The sequence below is a fragment of the Melozone crissalis genome, unplaced genomic scaffold (assembly GCF_028551555.1).
Source record: "Melozone crissalis strain CALT ecotype California unplaced genomic scaffold, PUWL_Pcris_2 ptg000009l_1, whole genome shotgun sequence".
NCBI classification, from domain to species: Eukaryota; Metazoa; Chordata; class Aves; order Passeriformes; family Passerellidae; genus Melozone; species Melozone crissalis.
The window spans coordinates 5866299-5887980 of NW_026535787.1; the positions used below are offsets into that span (position 1 = coordinate 5866299).

Consider the following 21682-nt stretch of genomic DNA (forward strand, 5'->3'; position numbering starts at 1 on the left):
CACGCCTTATTCTGGCACTCACTCTAAGCGTGGGAAGGTCTGAATTAACTGGCAAAACAGCACAAAACTGGGACCTGGCCTTGATTTTGGTAGGTAGCATTAGAAAGCAGAAAAGCAGTGTGTTATTCCTGCGTGTCCTCCAGGCAGAGCCTTTGGAAGGTCCCAGCAGCAGCTGCAGGTCTGGCTGCCCACGGAGCAGAGCTCACAGCAGCTTGCCAGGCAGTACCTGGGGCCTTGCCTCTGTCATCTCTGCCTAATGAGCCCAGTCCTCCTGGCCCTGAAGGGCTCTGCCCCTGCAGTTTGTGCATGCCCACGTCAGGACCAAGCCATTCTAGCAGTGCAGCACAGAGGAACAGCCTTATGGGCTGCTCTCTGCCTGTCCTCAGAGATGAAGGATGCCACAGCTGAACGCTGCAGAACACAGCATCTGAGAGTTAAATCAGGAGCAAGCAAAGCGTTGCCTCATTGTAGCTTTTTGCTCTTGCACAGTGCTCACCAAGCTGCACTAATGCTCCAGTCTCAGGGCTTTAGCTGGTCACAGTGACCCTGTGATACATTAGAAAATCTCTTTTCCCAGCCCAGCACTCAAAGAAGGAGTCAGAACTCTTCAGTTCTCGGTCTCAAGGTTGTTCATTGTTTCTTATCTACGAAATTCTTTCTCCTGGCCTGCCAAGGTCCGCTCAGCAGGACACTGAGGCACTCTGGCTGCCCCTGGGTGGTGTTATCTTTTTATACTAAAAACTACGTGTACAATATTTACAGTTACTTTCCAATACCTATCACCTATGTTAAACAGTGAGCTTCTGCTCTAAACCAATCCAAAAGTGCCAACATCACAGCAGAACATGGAGGCCAAGAAGAAGGAGGAAGGCTGGACATGCCCAGATTCCTCCATCTTGCCCCCTGAACCCCCATTCTAAAAACCCAAAAAAATCTATTTTTTCACCCCATGACTAATCATTATTCTACTTATACTTTCATGGCTTGCAGATCCTCATATAAGGTTGGCAATTTGCTCCATGAGTCATAATCAAACCCACAGGTGTCTTGGGCTCTGTGCCAGGCTCTCTGAGCCCCCTGGCAGGGGTGCTGGCACTCCAGGGCAGCCAGAGGGATGTCCTGAATTCCAGCACTCCAGCTGTGTCTGGAGGGGACATGTGGGAGGGCTCCTGCAGGGGTTGGAGACCAGAGCTGCCCCTCAGCCCAGCTGGCAGCACCAGCCCTCTGCCCTGCCTTGGCTCAGCCTGGCAGGGATGCAGCAGCCAGCAGGAGTGCTGGAGAATGCAGCTATGTGCCAGGTAGCCACCTCACCTCTGGCCTTCTTCAGCTTCAGGAAACATCCTTCACTCTGCACACGCTCCAAAGCTTGACGCTGCTGTGTGTTTCTGGGAGAGATCTTTCCCTGATGTTATTTCCCAAGGTGGTAGTATAATGTTTTTCCTTGCAGATAGATCATAACCTCAGGCTGAGTGCAACATCAGATGTGGGTACATTTATGAAAAAAATTGGCATACTCTTCTGTCAAGCAACAGTTAAAAGAAAATCTGCAAAGGGATTAGCTGCCATACACTCTGGGGCTTGCTGACAGATGTCCTGAAAATCTGGAAATGTGTCGATCTATCTTTACACAGGGCTTTTGGATTTTTTTTCCCTCATTCTATCTCCTTCTCCCTTTCCTCATCCATCTTCCCAGGGCACACAAATGGGAATTCCTTCAAATCCATGGGGCTTCCTGGGAACTGCCTTGATGCCATCAAAGGATTGGCATATGGGTCCTAAGGTGCAATGTGGGCTGAGTTAAACCCAAAACCTCAGTCTCGTTAGATGGCAGCTTCCTTGCAATGGCAGCAGAGCTGCTTTGTGCCAGGGCAGTTAGGGTTTTCTTTCTGTTCCAACTGCAACCTCTCAGCTCATTTTAAAGGAGCTTAAATGTTGGCCATTAAATATAAATATCTTCTTTTTCCTCTGGGTGAAACTGATGTTCAAAACTTCACAGTGTAAATAAGGTCTGGAGAAAATGTTTTAGGCAATGATTCTGTCAAAATTAATGGCTCTGGCCATCCCTCCCCATTTCAGACCAGAGCTTTAGGTGTAGCTCCTCTCCCTTTCACAGTGTGGCAGAGGAGCTTTGACCCCATTGTGATGCTCCCCCAAGCACATCTCCAGACTTAAGACCCTGGGTTCTGTGGATTGTGTTTTGTGATCTTGGGCAAATCACATAGGATAATTTTTTTAAGTGCTTTCTGTTTCTGGATGGTTTGACTGTGCTCAATCTGAAATGCTCAGGCGGCCTCTGAGAGGAGGGGGATGTGGATACAGCCCCCAGTCTCTGAGCCACACAGTCATTTCTGCTCTCCAGCTCTGGCCCAAGTCACTGCCCTCAGGGAGAGAGTCACTCCTGCAACTGCAGTTAAATCTCCCCCTCCTCTTCTCCCACCATGGTTTCTTTCCCCTCCCCTACAGGAAGGAAATAATTTCTCCTGATTTACAAAGGAGTCGGGACTCTCCTGCCTTGCTCTGTTGAGTCCAGTCCCTCTTTTTGCTACAGCTTGTTACCATTAGCACCCAGGTTACTGCCTGCTCTAAAATCTAAGGATTGCAAATCTGTTCTGTGCCTTGTTCCCTCTCCCACGTGCTAATCAGGAGCAGGGTAAATCCCAACTGGGTCCATACTTGAGGGTGTGCAGTGTTTTGTCCTGAAAAAGGACCAGCATTCCTATTTCATAACATACATGAGTTGCATTTCTGCCAAACAAACCTCTTTTCTCTGAGGGCCAGACAAGAGTTTAACTTCCCTGCTTATGTGTGGGCCAGGGGCAGGCTGTGCTCATCGGGCAAGCAGCATGCTCAGAGCCTGGATGTTGATATCACTGCTTCCCTGGGGCGAAGGACGCAGCTCCTGTCACAGCTGCTGTACTACAGCAGCCTCTGGCAATCCCAAGCTTGGGATGCATCTCCCCTGATGGCCTCGGCCACACAGCAGCCGCCCAGCCTCAACTCCCACTCAGGAACCACTGGTTGTGCTTCTGCTGGAAAAGGCAGGAGCATGGGTGCTGGAAAATCCAGCCTTACAGAGATGGGGCAACTGAGAGGTGTTTTAAAATATCGTATTCCATTATCAGTCTCGTTGAAGGGTGAGACATAAGAGGTGTAAAACTCAACGCCATTTTATCAGAAGCCAACCTATTTCCTGGTTATATAATATACCTTACATATATATGTATATGTATACCTTACATATACCTTGTATATGTATACCTTATATATATATATATAAGGTATTATATAAGGTATACATATATATGTATATGTATACCTTATATAATACCTTATAAATATTTTTCTTCCTATTAGCTTTTGCCACGCAATGCTGCTAGTACTTCTAACACCAATCACCTATATTTTTACCCCATGTGGTCTTGCTACAATGCATCTTTCACAGTTCTAATTCCCTAAAATATCTGGTCTTTTTGCAAGGCCATCATTTGTAACTTGTTTCTAGTTCAATCTCTCTCTCAACAATGTCATCTCTATTCCATGGCCTTCCTAAGTCAGCACAACTTATCTCAGTGTTTGCATACAAATGTACAAGACTGTGTGAGCTTTCAGCCAGATTTTGAGAATCCTTTACAACTCCATTTCTCACACATGGGAAGTGCCTGTGGCTCGGTGTGAGCACTGAGCAGCCCAGCAAATGGCACCACGCGGGATCAATTCCCCATTTTCCTGCTGCCCAGTCTCCAGCCCTGCCTGCCAAGGCAAGCCATGGGGAAGCAAGTCCCAGCACACTGCTGGCAGTGATGGAGCACTGAGCAAGAAGCTGGAGTGGGTTGTGACCTAATGAGTGTATCATCAGCACGGCTTGAGTCACGCCTGTCTGCCTCCAGCTGCCAAAGAGCAACCGCGTGGCCCGACCAAAACGCTCCGGCTGCTGCTGAGCACGGCGCTCCTGAATGACTCACTTGTGCTGGGAGAACAAGGCAGCCCAGATCTGCCTTCCTGGAAAGCTGCTTCACGGTACCCTCGTGCTTGAAAGGGTTCTCTCTTTGAGGTGACATTTCCATTTGGCCATGTGAGTAAACCACACGGACAGACAGACGGCCACAGAGTCCCACCATGTGAGCCCGAAACGCCTGCCTGCCTCCCTGGGCTAGAGAAAGCTGTGCTGCCCGAGCCTCAGTTTCTCCCCTGATGCAGAAGTGAGGCCAGTGTTTTCCCCAAAAGACCAGGAGGTGTTTGTGAATTCCCCTGCAGAGGGGCTCTCTGGTGAACACCAAGCTATTTTTGTTATCGGGGTCAGGGAGGAGAGCACGCGCAAAGGTGACGAAGCTCTTGAAACACAGGTTCCCATTAATAGTCTTCAGCACACACAGTTCTTATTATAATCTAATTTGACTGGAATTGGATTAATCTTATAATGCTATAATGTCATTTCCATGGTCTTTTTATATTTTTATTGTTACTATGCATTAATGCAATACTCCGCGAGAGCTCTGAGAAGAGGATGTGAGTTTAGTGAATCTCTGATAACATTTTTGCCGGGCATTTTTATGCTCCTGTTAGGCTTGTATGCTATAAAGTCACATAGTGCCTGGAAAATAGCAAGAATTCACATAAAATCACCTTGAATTATCTTCCAACAGGCTCCACTGGCAAAAGCAATGTATTCAGAGCCAAGACACCAGGCTTGTCCCTGACCTGTCCCTGGAAATCACCTGAATCATGTCAGTGTTTTCGTCTCTGTCTGTTCATCTGAAGATGGAAATAATGTGTCCACATAGGAATGTCATGAATCTGAAGTCTATATCCCTTGCCATCTAGAAAAACTATCTTGTGTATCATGAAGCTTTAATACCTCCTTTTTATTGAGTTTATCCTGACCATGCCCTGTATTTCTTAATTTGTTTTTTTTTTTGCTTATTTATTTCTCTAGTTGCATATCTTTTGAAGCAAGAGAGTAAATTATCTTTATCCTGCATGAGTTAATGATCTTTATCCTGCACCAATTTAAAGATGTTGGACGTTTATTTACTTCAAAGTAGCTCCACAGTTCTTGCTCCGAATACTCACAGGCTTGTCCATGAGGACTTATAATAGCACAAATGTGACAAATATTGGGTAAGCTGAGCAATATTACAGTGGATGACACTTCAGTCCTCAAATCACCTAAGAGAAAAGCCAAATAGACTGGTATTTTCTATGAACTCTTATCAACACCTCTGTTCCTTTTCCAAGTCTCACTTGAAGGCAGTCTGGATGCAATTAAAGCTTAAGGGCCAAAGCGTGAGCTTCATTTTCAGTGCAAGTACAGCACTAACCCTTTCTCTCCCAGATCTCTGGTTATTATTCTGTTCTTTGGTTCCTCTGCTCAGAGAGCGTGGCAAAGCTTCAAATTAAACCTCCCACTCTGAAAACGGCACGCTTAACATTATTAGCCTGCAGAAATAGAATTTGCTGGGTCACTAGGAGCTGGCTACCAACGCATCTGCCACGACAGCCACGTTGGGAAGCAAGTCCATATGGTAATCCAGACAGCTTCTGACTTCTGCTGGGTACAGCCTCTAAGGACTTGGCATCTTTTATTAGACAGTTTGGGTTTGTGTTGCTTTCTGCCTTTCTGTGGCATAAAAGGGTTGGGTTGCCACATTTACATCACCAGCACTTCACTGGGGACACTCTGTACGTAGGCAGAAGGGTCTCCTGTAGAGGATCCTTGCAGGATGGGAGCACTGGGAGGGTACCTCATTCTGCTATTCCTGTCACTTCTGGCCTCTGTCTTATTTTTGTAAGCAAACAAGCAGCTAGGAGTTTCATTTGGAAGGAAATTTGAATGTCTGCACCCTTGAGAAAGGCTTTCTCATTCTCGTTTTATTTACAAACAACCTCAGCCCCAGCGCCTAGTGTTGCCATTTTTGTGCATTTCAGTGTTTACTTTCAAAGCGCTTCTGCCATTGACACACTGTGGTGCTGATTGACTGGGCAGCATCCCAAGGAGGATCTCACATCTGAGGGCTCACATCTGGCAACCTGGCATTAACGCCAGCCCTGGAATCGGGGCTCGCCAACAGCGCATCGCGGCGGGACGGGCACCACTTGATCGAAACTTGCAAAGCCCGCCTGTTATTCCTGGTTTGCATGGAAACAAAGGGGCGCATTTATACCATGCCCCAAGACGCCGGCTTTCCGAGGAGCGCCCGAGGACTTTATATATATATATATTTTTTTTTTTTATTTTTTTTTTCCCTTAAAACAAAGGAACCCGGTTTATCCCCGCACTCCTTCACGACCCCTGCCCCACGGCACGACATTCCTGCAGGCACCGCGCTCGGCAGCGCCGTCCCAGCAGCGCCGCTCTCCGGGGCAGGGGCGGGCGGGCCGGGGCGGGCCGGGGGCGGGCTCTGCGGGCGGAGGAAGCGCCGGGCACCGGCGGCGGCGGCGGCAGCGCTCAACGGGAGGGTGGGCGGGCAGGTGAGGGCGGCGGGCCGGGGCCAGCTGGCGGCTGCGGCTCCCCGCTTATTTGTGTAACTTTCCGGGGTGGGGTCTTTTTGTTGTCGCTCGTGCCTCCCCCCACCTCCTCTCCCCCGCACCTTCCCCGCTCTTTTTTTTATTTTTCCGCCCCTCCGAGGAGAGGTTTTTTTCTCGCTCTCCCCTGCCTCCCCCGCGGGAGCCGTCGGCGCTGAGGGGAGGCGCGGCGGCCGCCCCGCTGCGGGGGCGATGCCCCCGCCTGCCTTGGCGCCTCCCCGTGCCGGCCCCGCCGCTTTCCCTTTGTGCCGCCGGGCCCGGCGCGACGCCTGCCCCGGGAGCCGGCGCCCCGCGGCGCCCCGCGGCGGGAGGTAAGGGCGGCAAGGGCGGCCGCCGCCCCGCGCCCCGGCAGCCATGCGGACCCTGCGGCCGCTGCTCGCCTCCGTGCTGCTCCTCGGTAAGTGCTCTGTGGGGAGGGGCGGGACGGGGCAGCACAGCGCGGGGGTGCCCCGGTGGGGCGCGACGGGACGGGACCCCCGGTGGGCGCAGTCCCGGGCGGGGCGTGAGGGAGGATCGCCCCTTGTCAGTGCCAAGCGCCCGTCCCCAAGAGTTGTCACTGCCCGCGCTGCTCCTGTGGTCGGAGGGAGGAGTGGCTGAAAAAGAAAAAAGCCCTGTAAATATGTGTGTAGGTGTATATATATATGCGTGTGTTAAATAAATGAGGGTTCCATCTCCGGCCGCGGTACCCCCGTGGCCGCTCCTCGCCGTGCCCCGGGCTCCGGCCGGGGCGTGGGAGCGGCGGGAGCACAGGGGACCGGCGGCTCCGGCTCCGGGCGGGCTCCGGCTGCAACTTGGGAAGGCGGGCGGCCGTCCAGGGGCTGCTGCTGGGCTCGGGGGTGTCTCGGAGGGGAACCGTGAGGGTAGGGAGTTACACGGCTCTGTGCTGAGCTTGCACAATGAAAGCGGAGAAAATGCCTGGGGTAAGGTAGGCTGCAGAAACAAAGTGCTCTGCTTGGCTCTGGAAGAGCGCGTTGAAATGTAGAGGGAAGGCAGTCCCTGCTGCTGCCGTGAAATGCAATTTGATTGCTTTGTGCTGCCTCTCAGAGTCCTGCCGTGGTCCCTTCTCTCGGCCGGCGTTTCGTGTACCGTTAAACGTGTGGTTTGTCCCGTCCCACAAGTGCCTGCCCCGGGGATGACTGTGTGCAGTTCGCCAAAGTCCTCTGGGATCCCAGCGCTGGCTGAGAGATGCTGTGGGAACGCGAGATTCCTTCCTACAAATTCGGGGAAAGCAGAATACAAGGCAGTTAAAGCGCCTCTACGCTTTTTGCTGCAGACCGATGTGCGAGGCTTAAGTGCTGATGAGTTGATAGGAGCATTTGTGGAAAACACAGCACGGCACCCGCACGCTGCTTTCTGCCTGTGTGTGTGCAGAGCAACCTCGGAGCTGTTTTGATTTGCCTTTTCACGGGTATGATTTTCTGCTGGCATTAACGCTATTGAGGGAAGAAGCGGCAGGGCTGGCAATTTCACTGTCTTGAGAATTGTCACATACATACATACCTGCTCTGCCAATTTGGAAACACGATCTCTGCTAGAATTGCAGTCATGCTTCGTGTCTGTAATTTGGGGCGGAGTGGGGGGGGGGGGGGGGTTTGGTGTGCTCTGCAAAGAGAGAGAGCGAACTCTTTGAAATGGTTTTGGAGCTGGTTCAAACTTCCCCTAACCACCAGCTTGCTTCCATGGGTTCCCTGGAAAAAAATCCATCTCCGAGCTAAGTTTATGCAAGGTGCCTTTGCTCCGTGCGGGCAGCGAGGCTGTCGTAGCCCGCAAGATGGGTGTAGGCGAAGGGCACAGCTCTTGCTGCCTTGGCTCTTCGCACGCTCCCTCTCTGCTGGTGGAAGAACAATAGCTCCATTCTGGATTAGGGATTCCTAATATGGAGCGCTCGGGTCCGTGGGTCGCTGAGCGCTCCCTCCGGAGCACGCCCAGCTGCTGCGGCGGAGGAGCGGCAGAGGGCATCCCTGTCCTCCTGCCCGGGGCATCCCTGTCCTCCTGCCGGGAGCATCCCTGTCCTCCTGCCCGGGGCATCCCTGCTCCTGCCCAGTGTATCCCTGCTCCTGCCCGGGGCTCCCGGCCGCCGGGACCCGCCAGCCCTGCGCTCCACACCCCGTGCTGCTGCTCCCCCGCAGCCCTGCCCGCTGCCGAGCCCGCCCCGACCCCCTGCTTGCAGGATTTACCTTTCTGCTTTGACCTAAAAGCGGCTCTAACCTGCCTTGGTCCTCCCCGGGGGACGAGCTGCGCGCTGTCATCTGTCGCTTTGGAGGATAGGTTGCTTTTCAGGGGTCCCCAAATCCCATGGACGTATCTGGTTCGTAAAAACATCCTGCTGGCCTCCCTGTGTTGAATGTGAGGCTGTTTTACCGCGTGTGTGCCTGGAGTTTCTTTTCGTTCCTTTCACCTGGCATTCTTCAGCTGGTGGTTCCCCTTTTGCCCAGCTGCCAGTTTTAATAAAGCTGGAGTTGTGTGACAGTGCCTCAAAGCCACAAGTCACACAGAAGTGCTTTAGGTTGCCCCTTGTAAAAGTGAGACATCATTTGACTTAGTTGAGTAAAAATGCATATTTTGTAATGTAAATGTAACTGACTGGAAAGGACTGTTGCTTTCCAAACAAGTGATGTTAATGCTAGAATATGGGGATAAGATACTATGGGTCAAATATGCAGAAAAAGAAATGCAGCTCATTCTTTCCTTCCATTTTTGCAAACTCATTAAAATCACTGAAGGAGGAATTGTGGTTAAGGAAAGAGATGGTGGGTGATTTAATATAATATATCGAGCATTAACTACATACCAAAATCCAAGTAGCTGTGAAACCGGGGTCTGAAAACCCACATCTGGCATGTGGGTGTAACATTTGTACATCTCTGCTGTTTTTTCCCCCTTCTTGCTGCAGTGTTTGTTACAGGGTTCTTTAAACAAGTGGCACTTCATCACAACCAGTACAAAATGGGAAAATAGAGCAAGTGCTGTAAATAATCCTCATGCAGCAATGAGACCATTAATACTTGTGCCAGCCAGTGCTAATCCTATGTGTAGTTGCAAGATTTACCTCCTTTTTTTTTTTTGCAGGGAGGGATGCAAAGTCTGGTACTCCTCATATTTATAGTGTAATATATAGGAAACACAATAGGCTTCTGGGGAACGCTGAACTCATTCATGTCAGTGACTGGTTTATGAATAGTTCTGCTTCTGAGTCTCTTACAGTCTCCAGAATACCACCTGTGAATGCAATTTACGGCTCTTTGTGTTCAAACATTGCATATGTATATATGTACATAGACTCATTACCCTCTTCCTCTCTCTATTCATGCATAGTAATTGGTGATTTATTTGCGATTCCTGGAGGGGAGCGGAGCATGCGTAAGGTCCTGAAGCAGCAGCTCGCTTGTCAGTGGCGTGTGGGAGTGAAATACCCATGCCAACACCAAGAAGTGACTCTTGGAGAATGGAGGGGTGATCCTATGGAGAGTGTCCCTGTAAGATCTATGTCTTAGATAAGTGGGTCCTAGTTACTCCAAACCAGCTACAGCTGCGAAGTGCTTAGTTGGGCAGCAGCTGTAGCTTGTGAAGGTAACTGGAATAAAAGGGGTGGGTTGAGAGCCCAGGAGGAGCCCCTGAGAAGCTACGAAGAACTGTGCTGCAGAGAAGAACTGCTGGGTAGAAAACCAGCCAAGAAGGTATGAACTTTAAGAATATAATTGCAACAGTATGGCACTTGAGAAATATAAAATACAGCAATATGCTTTTACAACATGATCCTCCACCTCTTGGAGAGTGGAGGGATGATTTTCCAGGCCTGTCTCCAGAGGGGAAGAGCAGTGTGCACTTGGCTGCTGCTCAGGAGTTCTGCTCCTGCACCCTCCTGCTGCCTGCCCCTGCACACAGGTCTAGGTGTGATCAACCTGGGGACTGCTGGGCTGGAGGGGAGCATATGGAGAAAGCAGTGTGGTGGGTGTTTGCACACAGGGGCTTTGGGGGTGTTTTTGTGTACCACAGCTGGCGGCCCAGGAGCGATGCTGGCGCCTCATCTGCTGCTCGCTGCGTTGTCAGCAGCAGTGGCCAAGACTGTGCTTCCTCCATCTGCGTCTGCCCCGAGTCCTGAGCCAATTCTGCTGCCCTCGTGCCTGTGCCCGCTGCCTGGGCATCGCTGTGCTGTGCAGTGACAGAGCTGGACTCATCCTGAGCATGCTGGGCTGGGACTCTGCTTCATTTGGGGGACACGGTCTGCAGATGGCTCTGGCCATCGCCTCTCCTGAGGTGGGACACTGCTGCAGCCATCAGGGCTCCGCTCCTGCCTGTCCCCAAGTGCAGTTCTTCGTGGGCAGGCTCCCTCCCTGCAGTCTTGGCCAGACTGTCTGACATCCTGAGGCTCCTGCAGATCCTGTTTATTTACACAGGAGGTTTTGGTTTATGCGAATTGTTGTCTCCTAGTTGACCTTCCATCAAGTTAGATGTCTTTATTAAAGCAGTTTTTATTGCAAATCGAATGTGTACTTAGAACACTTCTACCAGACCCATTATATAAAGTGAAAGGGAAAATAAACAGTGCTGCAGACCACAGGGAAGGGGATGGGAGAGAGAGGGTCATAGGGAGAGCATCACTTCAGTGTTGGGAGGCTTGTTGATGTTTTTTTGTTCTTAACCAGGAAATGGCCTTTTTTGAAAAAAAAAAATCTTTTAAAGTTTTTTCTTTTGGTCTTTCTTGTTTTCTTTCTTATCCGTACAAAACTGGTCATGCGTTCTGTCATTGATTTAAAGGTTATACAGTCTCATTTGAAGGCAGAGGTGTTTTCATTGGTTTACCTTGGGTGTATCAGAGTGCTGTAACCTGAAGGAGTGTTCTTTGCTGATAGTTAGCAATCTGCAGGATTCCTCCTGCCCAGGAACTTAAAGGACCCAGAACATCACCTGAAAGGCAGGGGAAGATTTTCTAGCACAATAGGCTTTTCTTATTGCTTCTAGGGTTCCTCAGCTCATGATTTGACTTGTTATTGGTATCAAGGGCGTTTAGGCCCTCCAGCCAGTGTCTGGAAAACTGCTGTATTGTGATTTGCCTCTGGCTTTGAAGTTCCTAAATACTTCTTAATGATAACCTGCTAAATGGGTTTTGACTCCATTTTTATATTGGTATTTCTTTCCTAGTCGTATAAAATCTTCTTAAGGAATAGTTCTCTGTGTTAGAATTTTAGGAGACGTTCAGCATCTGTTTCTTATCAGCCATGGAGAGGCTAAAATGGAGCCTTTCCTGCCAAAGCTGGGTTTGATCACATTGCCAGGCAAAGAAATGGAGTCTGCAGCTGCCTTTGGTGGGTCTGGGGTGTCTCTGTGCATCTCTGTCATGTCCAGCTCTAACCTGTTGCTCACCCTGTCTCCATCAGGAGGACCATGTTTCAAATGATGTAAGTCAGTAAGCTTTTTCTTGTTAGGTTTAATTAGCAAGTGAGACAAGAGGAAGCCTTGCCTTTCTGACTGTTGCTAAAGTCACATTTCAGTAAGTAACGGGACACGAGCACAAAACCAGACCATCTCAGCTAAGTGATGGGAAAGGGAAGGCTTTGACACTCAGGACTCATTGCTGCACAGTGCTTAAACAAGTGCCAAAAAGCAGGGATGCTCCTGAAAGGAGATGTTCCAGCCTGGTTCTGCCCAGTGTGGCAGGCAGGGGAGGGAGCAGGTCAGGGTGCTGACATGAGCAGAGACTTGATTGATCCCAAAGGTAACTTGACAAACCCAGGAAATACATAGAGGGGCTGTGTGTGTGTGTTTCTGGGTCCATTTCCAGCTCTTACTGGGCAGTGATCCACAGGGAGGGAAAAGGTGCTGCACTGCCAAGTGCAAGAGTGGGAAAAGGGTCGCAGACTGATGGAATTCTTGGATTGGAAGGGACCTTAAAGATCATCTATTTCCACACCCCCTCCCTGCCATGGATGGGGATGCCACCCAGTGCACCAGGGTGCTTGGGGCCCATCCAGCCTGGTCCTGAGCGCTTCCAGGGATGGAGCATCCACAGCTTCTCTAGGCAGCCTGTTCCAGTGCCTCAGCACCCTCTGAGTAGAGAAATTTCCTCCTAACATCTAATCTAAACGTCTCCTTTTTTTTCATTTAAAACTGTTCCCCCTTGTCCTATCGCTATCTGGCCGTCTATAAAGTTGTTCTCCATCTTTTTTATAAGCCCCCTTTGAGTGCTTGAAGGGCTGCAGTGATGTTTCCCTGGAGCCTTCTCTTCTCCAGGCTGTATTAAAAAAAAAAAAAAAAGATGAACCAAGGGAAAGCATTAGGGGGAGAAGGAAGGTGAAGAACCCAGCTGGTAAGAAAGATAGAGGAGAGCAGGCTCTGAAGGATTGATTTTGCCAAATGCCAGGCCTCACAGCATGCCCATAGCATTTCAAGTGTCAAAGACTCCTGTGAACAAAAGAAACTCAGGTAGTGAGGATCTGTCTGTATTTGTCCTGTTCCTGAGCAGTGTGCTTACCACTCCTCTTAGCTGACTTCTTTCCAAACAAGATATTGATTGCATCTGGGACATGAAAAATCATCTAGCACTTCTCCTGTCTCTTCTGATTTTGGCAGACATAAGACTTTGCCTGTCAGGAGGGGCTGAGATTGCTGCTGAAGTGCAGGAATAAGGAGATTCCAGTGCAGATTCTGGTGACAGAATTGTCCCAGTTGGGATCCAGAGCAGCATCAGGGGCGGCTGCGCAGCCATTAGCACTGTCAGGCATTTCACTAATGCCACTTGTTTGCTTTGCTCTTCTGAATGTTGCCTTTCTGCCCCTTGCAAAACAGCTCTGATGTTTTTGGAGGTGATTTTTGATAGCTGTTGTGGCACTGCTAAGTTTTGGGGGGTTTTTAGCTACTGGCATGAGTTTGCAATTGCTGTCATTTACCTGGTTTTCCCTACTCTGCTCACAGAAGCTGATAGTTTTGCTTCCCAGCAAATGTGTTCCCTTTTAGAGTCATTGTGATTGCAGGGGGAATAACAGGGAATGATGGTGCATCTGGGGGATTTTTGGGGTAGTTTTTTCTGGTTGTTCCTCCCACATTGCATTCCTGATGTGTCTGCCTGAGGCCTGCTGTCACTTTTATGGCTTTTGGGCTTTGTGGGGAAGTTGATAAGCTTGTCAAAGGGAGATGGGAGCAGGGGGTGAGGTAGATCTATTTTTCAGCAGACTCTGTAGTGCTTTGAGGGGAGCTCAGCACTGACCCAGGCTGCTGTAAAACGGGTGATTTCTGAAGCTTTTAGAGAAATGGAGGCTTGAAGATGAGATACTGAGCCCCAAAATAGAACTTTTGGCTGTTTCTTTGGGAAGGAAGTGCTCTGATCTCTCATGACAGCAAAGTTATTAAGATTTGGCTGCTAGATAAATTGGGCTTTTTTCATCTTGGATTAATCATTTTGTCTCCATTCAGCATCAGCACCATGAACGTAGCAATCTGCCCAGGTTCCTCCAACTCTCTTTGAAAGGGAAGCTGGACCTTGAGTATGAGAAGGCAGTTGTTTGTTGCCAGAAGTCATCCAGAAGCTCAGTACTCTGGAAAATCATACTGCTGGAATCTGGCACTTATTAACTCGAGTTACCCAGTACCTAGGATCCAGCCAAAGGGCTCTGGCTGGCTGCCAAGCTGAAATTACCAACCTGGGTGTCAGGCCTTGTTGGTTCCTTCTTGATAGCTTGAAATAAGAGCTTCCCAAGCAGCGTTTGTGTGCCAGCCTCTCTTCTAGTCATATTTCTCCTTACAGCTTTGTAAAGTGTTGGAGGTAATTATAGTACTTACTAATATTTATTCCGTTCTGAGCAATTATCTGAATGCGTTTATCTCCGGTGTGCTTTCAGAGTGCTCTGCCCCTCTCCCCATATCATCTCATCTCCTGACTCAGTGCTTTCTGCTCCTTCCCCTCTCATTCACTCCTGGCCCCTCAGCTCCTTCCACCCTCCTGAATGTGCTGTCAAGCTTGGCTTTCCTCTCCTGGAGATTCTGGATCCTGTTTTCGTGCTCTGCTGCCTAATCCCATTACATAGGAGGGATGTTTGCTCCGTCTCGTGGGGGATGAGTCCTTAACCACCCTGCCAGGTGCTAAGGCGCTTTCCAGGGAAGGACATGGATACCAGGGGAAGCTGGGCTGGCATTGTGCCACCTCCCAGCTTTCTGCTGGCTGCTTGTGGCCTGCAGACAATATCTTGAGAGCTCCTGCTGAAGGGTTTGACCTTTATGCCTGCAGCGTTGCCCGGCGCCTACAGCAGGAGTCACAGCGTGCAAATTCCAGTGCTTTCTTCTGGCTTGTGATATAATGGTAGGCAAGTCACTCTGTCTCTGTTCTTGGCTGCTTGAAGTAGAGAGAATGGCTTAAAAGGTGTCATGGGATGTTTTTTGGGGAGGAGATAGGCAGTGTTAGGGCTGAGGTCTTGTTTGCTGCTTTTTTTCTTACGCACGGAAGAAAACACGGCATGGAAGAGATTGTTACGGCCTGATTGATTTCACTCTTGGTGTTACAAAAAGAAGAAAATTGATTTTTACTTTGAGCTCTGTGGTGTTACTTACCTGCACAAGCTCTCTTGCTTATCCAGGGAGAAGGAGAGCTCTCCTTGCAGCCCCATTGGGCTGGTGGGGCACAGCCCATGTGACTGTGCTGTGATTCATCCCAGCCATCAGTGTCACAGCAGCACAGTTAATCTCAGGGTCACTGGCACCTCAGGAGCTCTTACATCTAATCAGTCCCATGCCATGAGCTGGCTGGCAGTTATATCTAATCTAGAGTGTGGAGCTGCCAAATGCTTGAAGTTTGCCAAGCACTTACTCCTGTCTGCTGTGAATGAGTTGGACTTGAGCAGGATCAGCTTCAGGTGCCTTTCCTGTGACTAGGACTCAGAGTCCAGCCCCAGATACCTGTGCTGCAGAGGGGCAAAAGTTGTGCAGAGTCCAAAGGGCTACGAGGAGCGTGTAAATCTACCTGCTCATCTTCATGCTTAGATATCAAAACAAGCTTTTCTCATCTCACATTGCTTTTTATCCCACCTCTTCCCCGTGATTACATGTGAGAAGAGACGTGATCTTTCAGATACTGCCATTATCATTAGAGCATAGAGGGACCTCATCTTGCATCTTTTATATGTATAAGCCTTGCCTGAGATGTCTAGTTTTTGTTTTTATTTCTTATTTTCTGCTGCTCTTACACCTCATGCACTCCTCTAGAATAGTCCAGTTGTGCCTGCAGGGTCCCTCTGCAGATGTTACCCTGTGGCTGCCAAAAAGATCTTACTCAGTGGTTTTTCTGATTTGTGCCTGGCTCTGGTGTTTGGGATAATTTTTTGTCTTTCAGTCTTTGCAGGGAAGAATGTGGCTGCAAATGTGTGGTGGGAAGGAGGTTTGTTTCCTCCTGGAGCAGTGGGGAAAGCTGTCTGAGCGTGCCCTGAGCAGCATGGGGTACTGTAGGGGAGGCAAGGGGCTGATCTCTAAGAGGTTTGTCCCCTCTTCTCACCAGCCTGCCCTTGTTAAGCTATTGTCACCCTTCTCATCTGCATCCCCTTGTTTTTTAGGCTGGCTTGTTTTGGGGGAGGGTGTAGGGAGGTGAATGTGAGGAAGGATTTTGCTGTGTGTCAAATGCCTAATAGCTGCTCTAGCAGATCCACTGGGATGCGTTACTGAAAGCATCCTAATGATCTCAGTGTAATGGATTTGAGCCTTGGAAGGCCGCTTGCTGGGAAGGGGATCCCTGAGCTTTGTGCTTGGCTCCTGGAGGTTGAGGGCTGGGCTCCTGGCAGCAGGAGCTGCCTCAGAATCACAGAATCAATTAGGCTGGAAAAGCCCTCTGAGGTGCTGGGGCCCAGCCTGCGACTGAACACCACCATGGCACCGAGTGCTGTGTCCAGTGGCACCTGGACACCTTCAGGGCTGGTGACTCCATCAGCTCCCTGGGCAGCCCATTCCAGTGTTTCATCACCCTCTTCAGGGTACCCATCCCTCCCTGAGGAAGTGTCAGAGAGGAGTCATATGCAGGGCTTTGGTGTGGCACAAAAATGACTCAGTGGGAGGCTTGGCCAAGCACCAACTCCTGCTGTTACCTCAGAAATGCAGATTACCAGAGGCTGCAGTTGTGTGGGTGCCAACTAAGTCCCTGAAGAGATGTAATCTGAGGAAAGGGTAATTTTCCTTGCAGAGATATCTGGGTGTTGGTGGAAGAGGGAGATGTGCAGAGGAGCATGACCATAACTGATACCAGCAGCCTCTAAACCTGGCTGCTGGCAGCACATTTTGGAGAGATGTGCTGGGGAATGTGGCTCCCACCCCAGCTGCAGGAGCAGCGCTCAGATTCTGCTGCCCCCATTCCCCCTGCTGTTCCTGAGGTGGCATCAAGAAGCCTTCTCCTCCTGGTACTGGCCTGGGAAAGAGGGGGGCTGTTTCTTACCTGCAAAAATTACAGGATCAAGGGTGACATGAGAAAGGGAGGTTGATCAGTCCTGGAAGGTACCAGTGGAACCACAAAGACATCTGCAATATAGGTGGGGATGATGAAGAAGGGCTAGAAATGAGGGTGGGATACAGCAGGAATAGAGTTTTCCAGTGGATGGACAGATGTAAAAGAAATGCATGTACATGATCTTAAAAGAGCTGCAGTAGAGATTCTCCATAGTTACTGGGGTGATCAGCATCATTTTCTAAATCATCCTCCGTATGTGGATGCGAATCTTGAGTGTGGGTAGGGTGAAGTGAGGCTTCTGGGGAAGTGTGCTAGTGGGAGGCTAAAAATAAATTATCAAAAGAAAGAATTGAGAAATTAACCAAGCTAAACGGATGTATGCAGCTCTAAGAAAAGGGTGTCATATTTGAAAGCATATTTTTGAAAATCCATTTGCTTAGTCATCTTACAGATAACTTAGCTATTTTTGCCTTCTTTGCTCTGATGACACTTCACTGTCTATATAATAGGTTTAGCATCTGCATTCTTTTCTAGTGTAAAGGGAAAATATATCTGCTAATTTTGAGTTGGCTTTGTAGAATTGCTTCACCTCTTGGCTGTGAAATAAATAAGATACTGGTCCTAAAACTATTTTAAAGAGAATAGTTGGCATTATTTTCCTTCTAACTCATCTTTTTAACCCATCTGCCATGTCTGCAATCGAATTTGAATAGAGAATATGTACCCTTGCTATTTCATGTGTAATAATAACTGTGCCCTCAACTGCTCCAGACATTAAAGTGATGATGTTTGGGTTCAGCACAGTAATCTACTGGGGAATGAATGCAAGATCAAGGGCATTTGCAGGTTTTTATTTCTTTGTGTTTGCAGGGGCTGTGGCACTGCTAGTGGGCTGCTCACAAATGGTGTCTTAGATTACCTCTTCTGCAGGCAGCAGGATTTGCATCTTGCCATTCCTGTTTGATCTGCAAGTGGTGATGAGAGCTGTATACTTGAATTCAGATTTTTCTGAGTAGCAGTCTGCAGTCATTAGGGCAGCACTTAGACCCCAGAGGCTTCTTCCATGTTTTCATCCCGTTTCAGTAACCGTGTCTCTTGTTATCTTGTTCCTGAATATTTTCTCTAGTAAGAGGATGCTGTTTGTTGCAGCTGTTAAACCTCAAATGTCTTGAATCTCCCTTAGGGAAGAGAGGGGAGAGTTCCTGAGGTTTCTGTGTAAGCAGACTGTAGAAACACCTACATGTCTTTCCCAAATATACAGCCAGGAGGTATTATTGGTGCTGTCCTAACCAGCTGATGGAATCTGGCTGCTTCAGCCTGTGATTCCTCCCTTTTGCTGGCTCACTGTGTTGAAGGGGTTTAGTAAGGAGACAGGGATAACAGGGATTCTTTGGGGTTTTTTTCTTTTTTCTTCCTTTATTTTTTTGGCATGCAGTGGTACTGGATGGCTCTGGTTGCTTTTGTCAGAGCAGTGTAGCTAGGAGGTGTCAAAGGAAATTATGGATGTTTGTTCGGTTTCCTGGCTGGATGTACCATGTGGGTTTTGGAGAAATGTGCATTGAATAAACATTGGGTAAATCTCCTAGGACTAGCACAGCCTGGGAGTGGTGTTGGGAGCTGTGCTTATCTTCGTGGCAGCATTTAAAAAGGAACGTTTGTGTGAGGAGGGTTTTGCACCCTGTGTTGGGTTCCCATCGCTTCAGTGATTTGTGATGTTGCTCCGTCTGTTCCCTTTAAAGCCAGCTGGCCAGCCTTAGGAGAGGATTAGCTGAGTAAAACTCTCCAAAGCCTATATTGCTGTCAGAATTCTTTCTTTCCCCCTCTTTCACAGTGCCAGAGGCCAAGCCTAGCCCAGGTGTGACCACTGCCACGTTTAAAACCTCGGGGCCAACCCTTGGGGTTGCTGGAGCCCCTTGGGAGACAGGCTGTGCCCCTTCCCTGGGTGGCTGTGGGGGAGAGGGAACCAGTGGGGATGGACACTGCCAGGATGGGTGGCAGCTCTGTCCCAGGTGGTGAAGCTTGGTGCCCAAGCTTTGCCTCAGGAGCTTGTGCAGGACATTGAATTTTGCCTTCACCTCGGGAGGTGACATTTGACAGCTGTGCTAGTGGGTGCAAGTCGTGCCAACCCTCACCACCAGTCTGCTGTGCTGTGAGGTGAGGAGGGGGATGGCCTCAGCAGCTCCTTTGGGATTGCAGGCCCAGCTTCCTGGCCCTGCAGCCCTCCCTTCTCCCTGTCTTTTTTGTGGTCTCCTCCAGCTGTGTCAGTCCCTGACAGATCAGAAGTGTGTGTGGTGTTTCGGTGCAGCTGCTGGATCTGTTCAGCTTGCATCAATCGGTCGCTGTTAAGGCTTATAATCAGGGTAAAAATCTCTGGGGTGCAGCTATTTGCAGGGAAAAAACAACCCGCTGCACCCTTCCAGACTTGCATCAAACAAGAGTTTTATTCTCATTAATTGAATTCCTCTAGAGTCTGATAACTTGGGCATGTTGGAATCAGATAAATAAAACCCTCCCTCCCTGGTAGCTGTGTAAGCCTTTCCTTAACTCCCTGATCAGAGGGGACTAGGCTTTGCTAAGTAAGTAGCTGAAGATGAAAACTTCTGCATACGTCTGCTCATTGGGGAGTTGTAGGCAGGAGGATGCTCAGAGTGGTGTATTTAGGAAAGGTCTACCTCATCCCCCACTCTTCCTTTTCTCAGTTCATTGGGAAAGGCTTTTTTGTTTAGTGACAAATGCTGTTTAGTTAGTCACCCTCAAACGCACTGTCTGTGTCTAGAAGCTGGGACTCTGCTTTCTTTCAGACCTTCAGATAAACCTGCAGCCCTACAAAGAGGCAAGTCTGCTCTTGCTGAAGTCAGGGTGTATGGCCTTTGGAGCATCTCTGGGGCTGTGCTGCCCCATCCATCTCATGGATGCTGAGATGGGTTGCTCTGGGAGGCAGAAGGGCGTTTGGACCGGTGCCCGAGGTGTGGTGTGGCTGAGCTGATTCTGTAATCCTGAAAATATCCAACTTGCAGCTTTTCCCAGACTCCATACATCAAATGAGACTTGCATTAAGTTAAGGTCGTGTCCCTTTCTGTGTTGCATCTCTCGTGTGTAGTTCTTGTCTCGGTGCTGGAGGCTGGGCCCCTCCTGTTCAGCAGATGCTGTTGCTTAGTCCAGAGTCATTCCTCCCTGTGCCTGGGTCTCCCATGCCATAGGGAGGTACCTGCCTTGCCAGCCAGCATGTTGTATTTGATTTTCTGTCAGCACTCCTCCTCCCCTTCAGGATCTTTCTGTTTTTCTCCTCCTCTTCCACTCCTGCTGCTGCTTTTTTGTGCACCCCGGCTGTGGATTTCCCCCATTCTCTTTTATCAGTATTTCTGCCCCATAGCTGTTTATACCACAATGCAGTGGCATCTCCTCTCATCCCCAGGATTGCCAGGACAATTTTTCTGCCCTCTCTCCCATGTCCAGCCCCACCATGGGCTGCTTCTGCTGTCATGCATGAGTCCTCTGACCATGCTGACCTCCTCATCTCAGAGCTTGCTCTCTTCCCTCTCTGCCTTGTCTCTCATAAACCCTTTTAAATTTTGCTTTACTGAATGCTGATGGTGGTATTGCCCCCCAAGCTTGGATAGGCCCTTCTCCACCTTCAGATTTTCTTCTCAAACTGTAGCAACTTTATGAAGAGATCTGACATTCAAATGATGGTCTGTCTTCACCTGTTGGTTTTCTCTGTCCTGCTTTCCTTCTCCATGCTTTTCACAAAGGCAGAATTTCTAACCTTTCTGCCTGACTTAAGGGTCCCAACTAATTTTCCCTTGTCTCAGTCATTTGTTTTCCTGCTCACAGCCTCTCTCCTTTAATGCAAAGCTGCTTTATTCCCCCTCCTCCAGCAGCTGCTGTGTCCTCTGCAAGCCCCATGGGATGCTGTGTCTGGAGCTTTTGCCTCCCAGCTCTCTGCCAGTTTAGTCTGTCTCTGTGATTTACTTCACAAGGGCTTTCTTAATAGCCCCCACTGCTCTCCATCTTGGTTGTGATCAAATGCTACCTTTCTTGACATTGTAATTGACCTTGCACTGACCAGTTTTGGTCTCTTCTTTGAGTGATTTCCTCTACGTTCTGCTGTCTTTGTCTTTTCCTGCCTCTGACAGAGCTTTTCTTATGACCTCATGAGTTTACTCTGTACACCAGCTTCAGGGTTTGTTTTTGTGTGGCCACAAGGGGTCTGTTCTATGACCCCAGAGTCCCTGCCTCTTTGTAATTTTGTCCACTCCTAAAAACTGGAGTGGCTTCTCTTTGCTGGTGTCACAGGCTTGTATTTCTGTTCAATTCAGAATTCTAACCTCTGTCTCTGGTGCTTCCTTACATGCATGTGCACGCACCTGGGTCTTTCTGCTTAAGGAATGTAAGCTGCAGCATTTCCTAGCTGTTGAAATTTGTTCAGGTTGGTTTTTTTTTTTTTGTCTGCTGGTTCCCCTGAACTCTCAAATTAGTTCCTCCTCCTCCTCTGCTGTGCCAAATGCAAGATGCGTGTCTTCTCTCTTAAAGCCCTTCTACCTTTCCTTTCTGGTGCTCCTTCCCTCTGTGGTTTTTGATTCCCAGCCTCTGCCTCTCATTGTGTTTCCTCAGGCTGGGTTCTCAGAGAAAGAGGCCTTATCTGATCATGCTGCCTCTGCCACCCCTTTCCAGATAACCTGGAAGCCCTTTGGCCAATTTTACGCAAATTTGACAGGAGCAGAGAGCTGGGATATAAACAAG

General features: G+C 49.2%; 1 protein-coding gene across 1 annotated transcript in view; it reads left to right on the top strand.

The window, feature by feature from the left end:
• The first annotated feature begins 6845 nt into the window (after positions 1-6845).
• IGSF3 (immunoglobulin superfamily member 3) overlaps positions 6846-21682 on the top strand; it is a 91847-nt gene continuing 77010 nt past the window's right edge. The window contains exon 1 of the mRNA XM_054270293.1: positions 6846-6919. Coding sequence (XP_054126268.1) covers positions 6877-6919 — 43 coding nt within the window. The 5' untranslated portion in view covers positions 6846-6876. The remainder of the gene's footprint in view (positions 6920-21682) is intronic.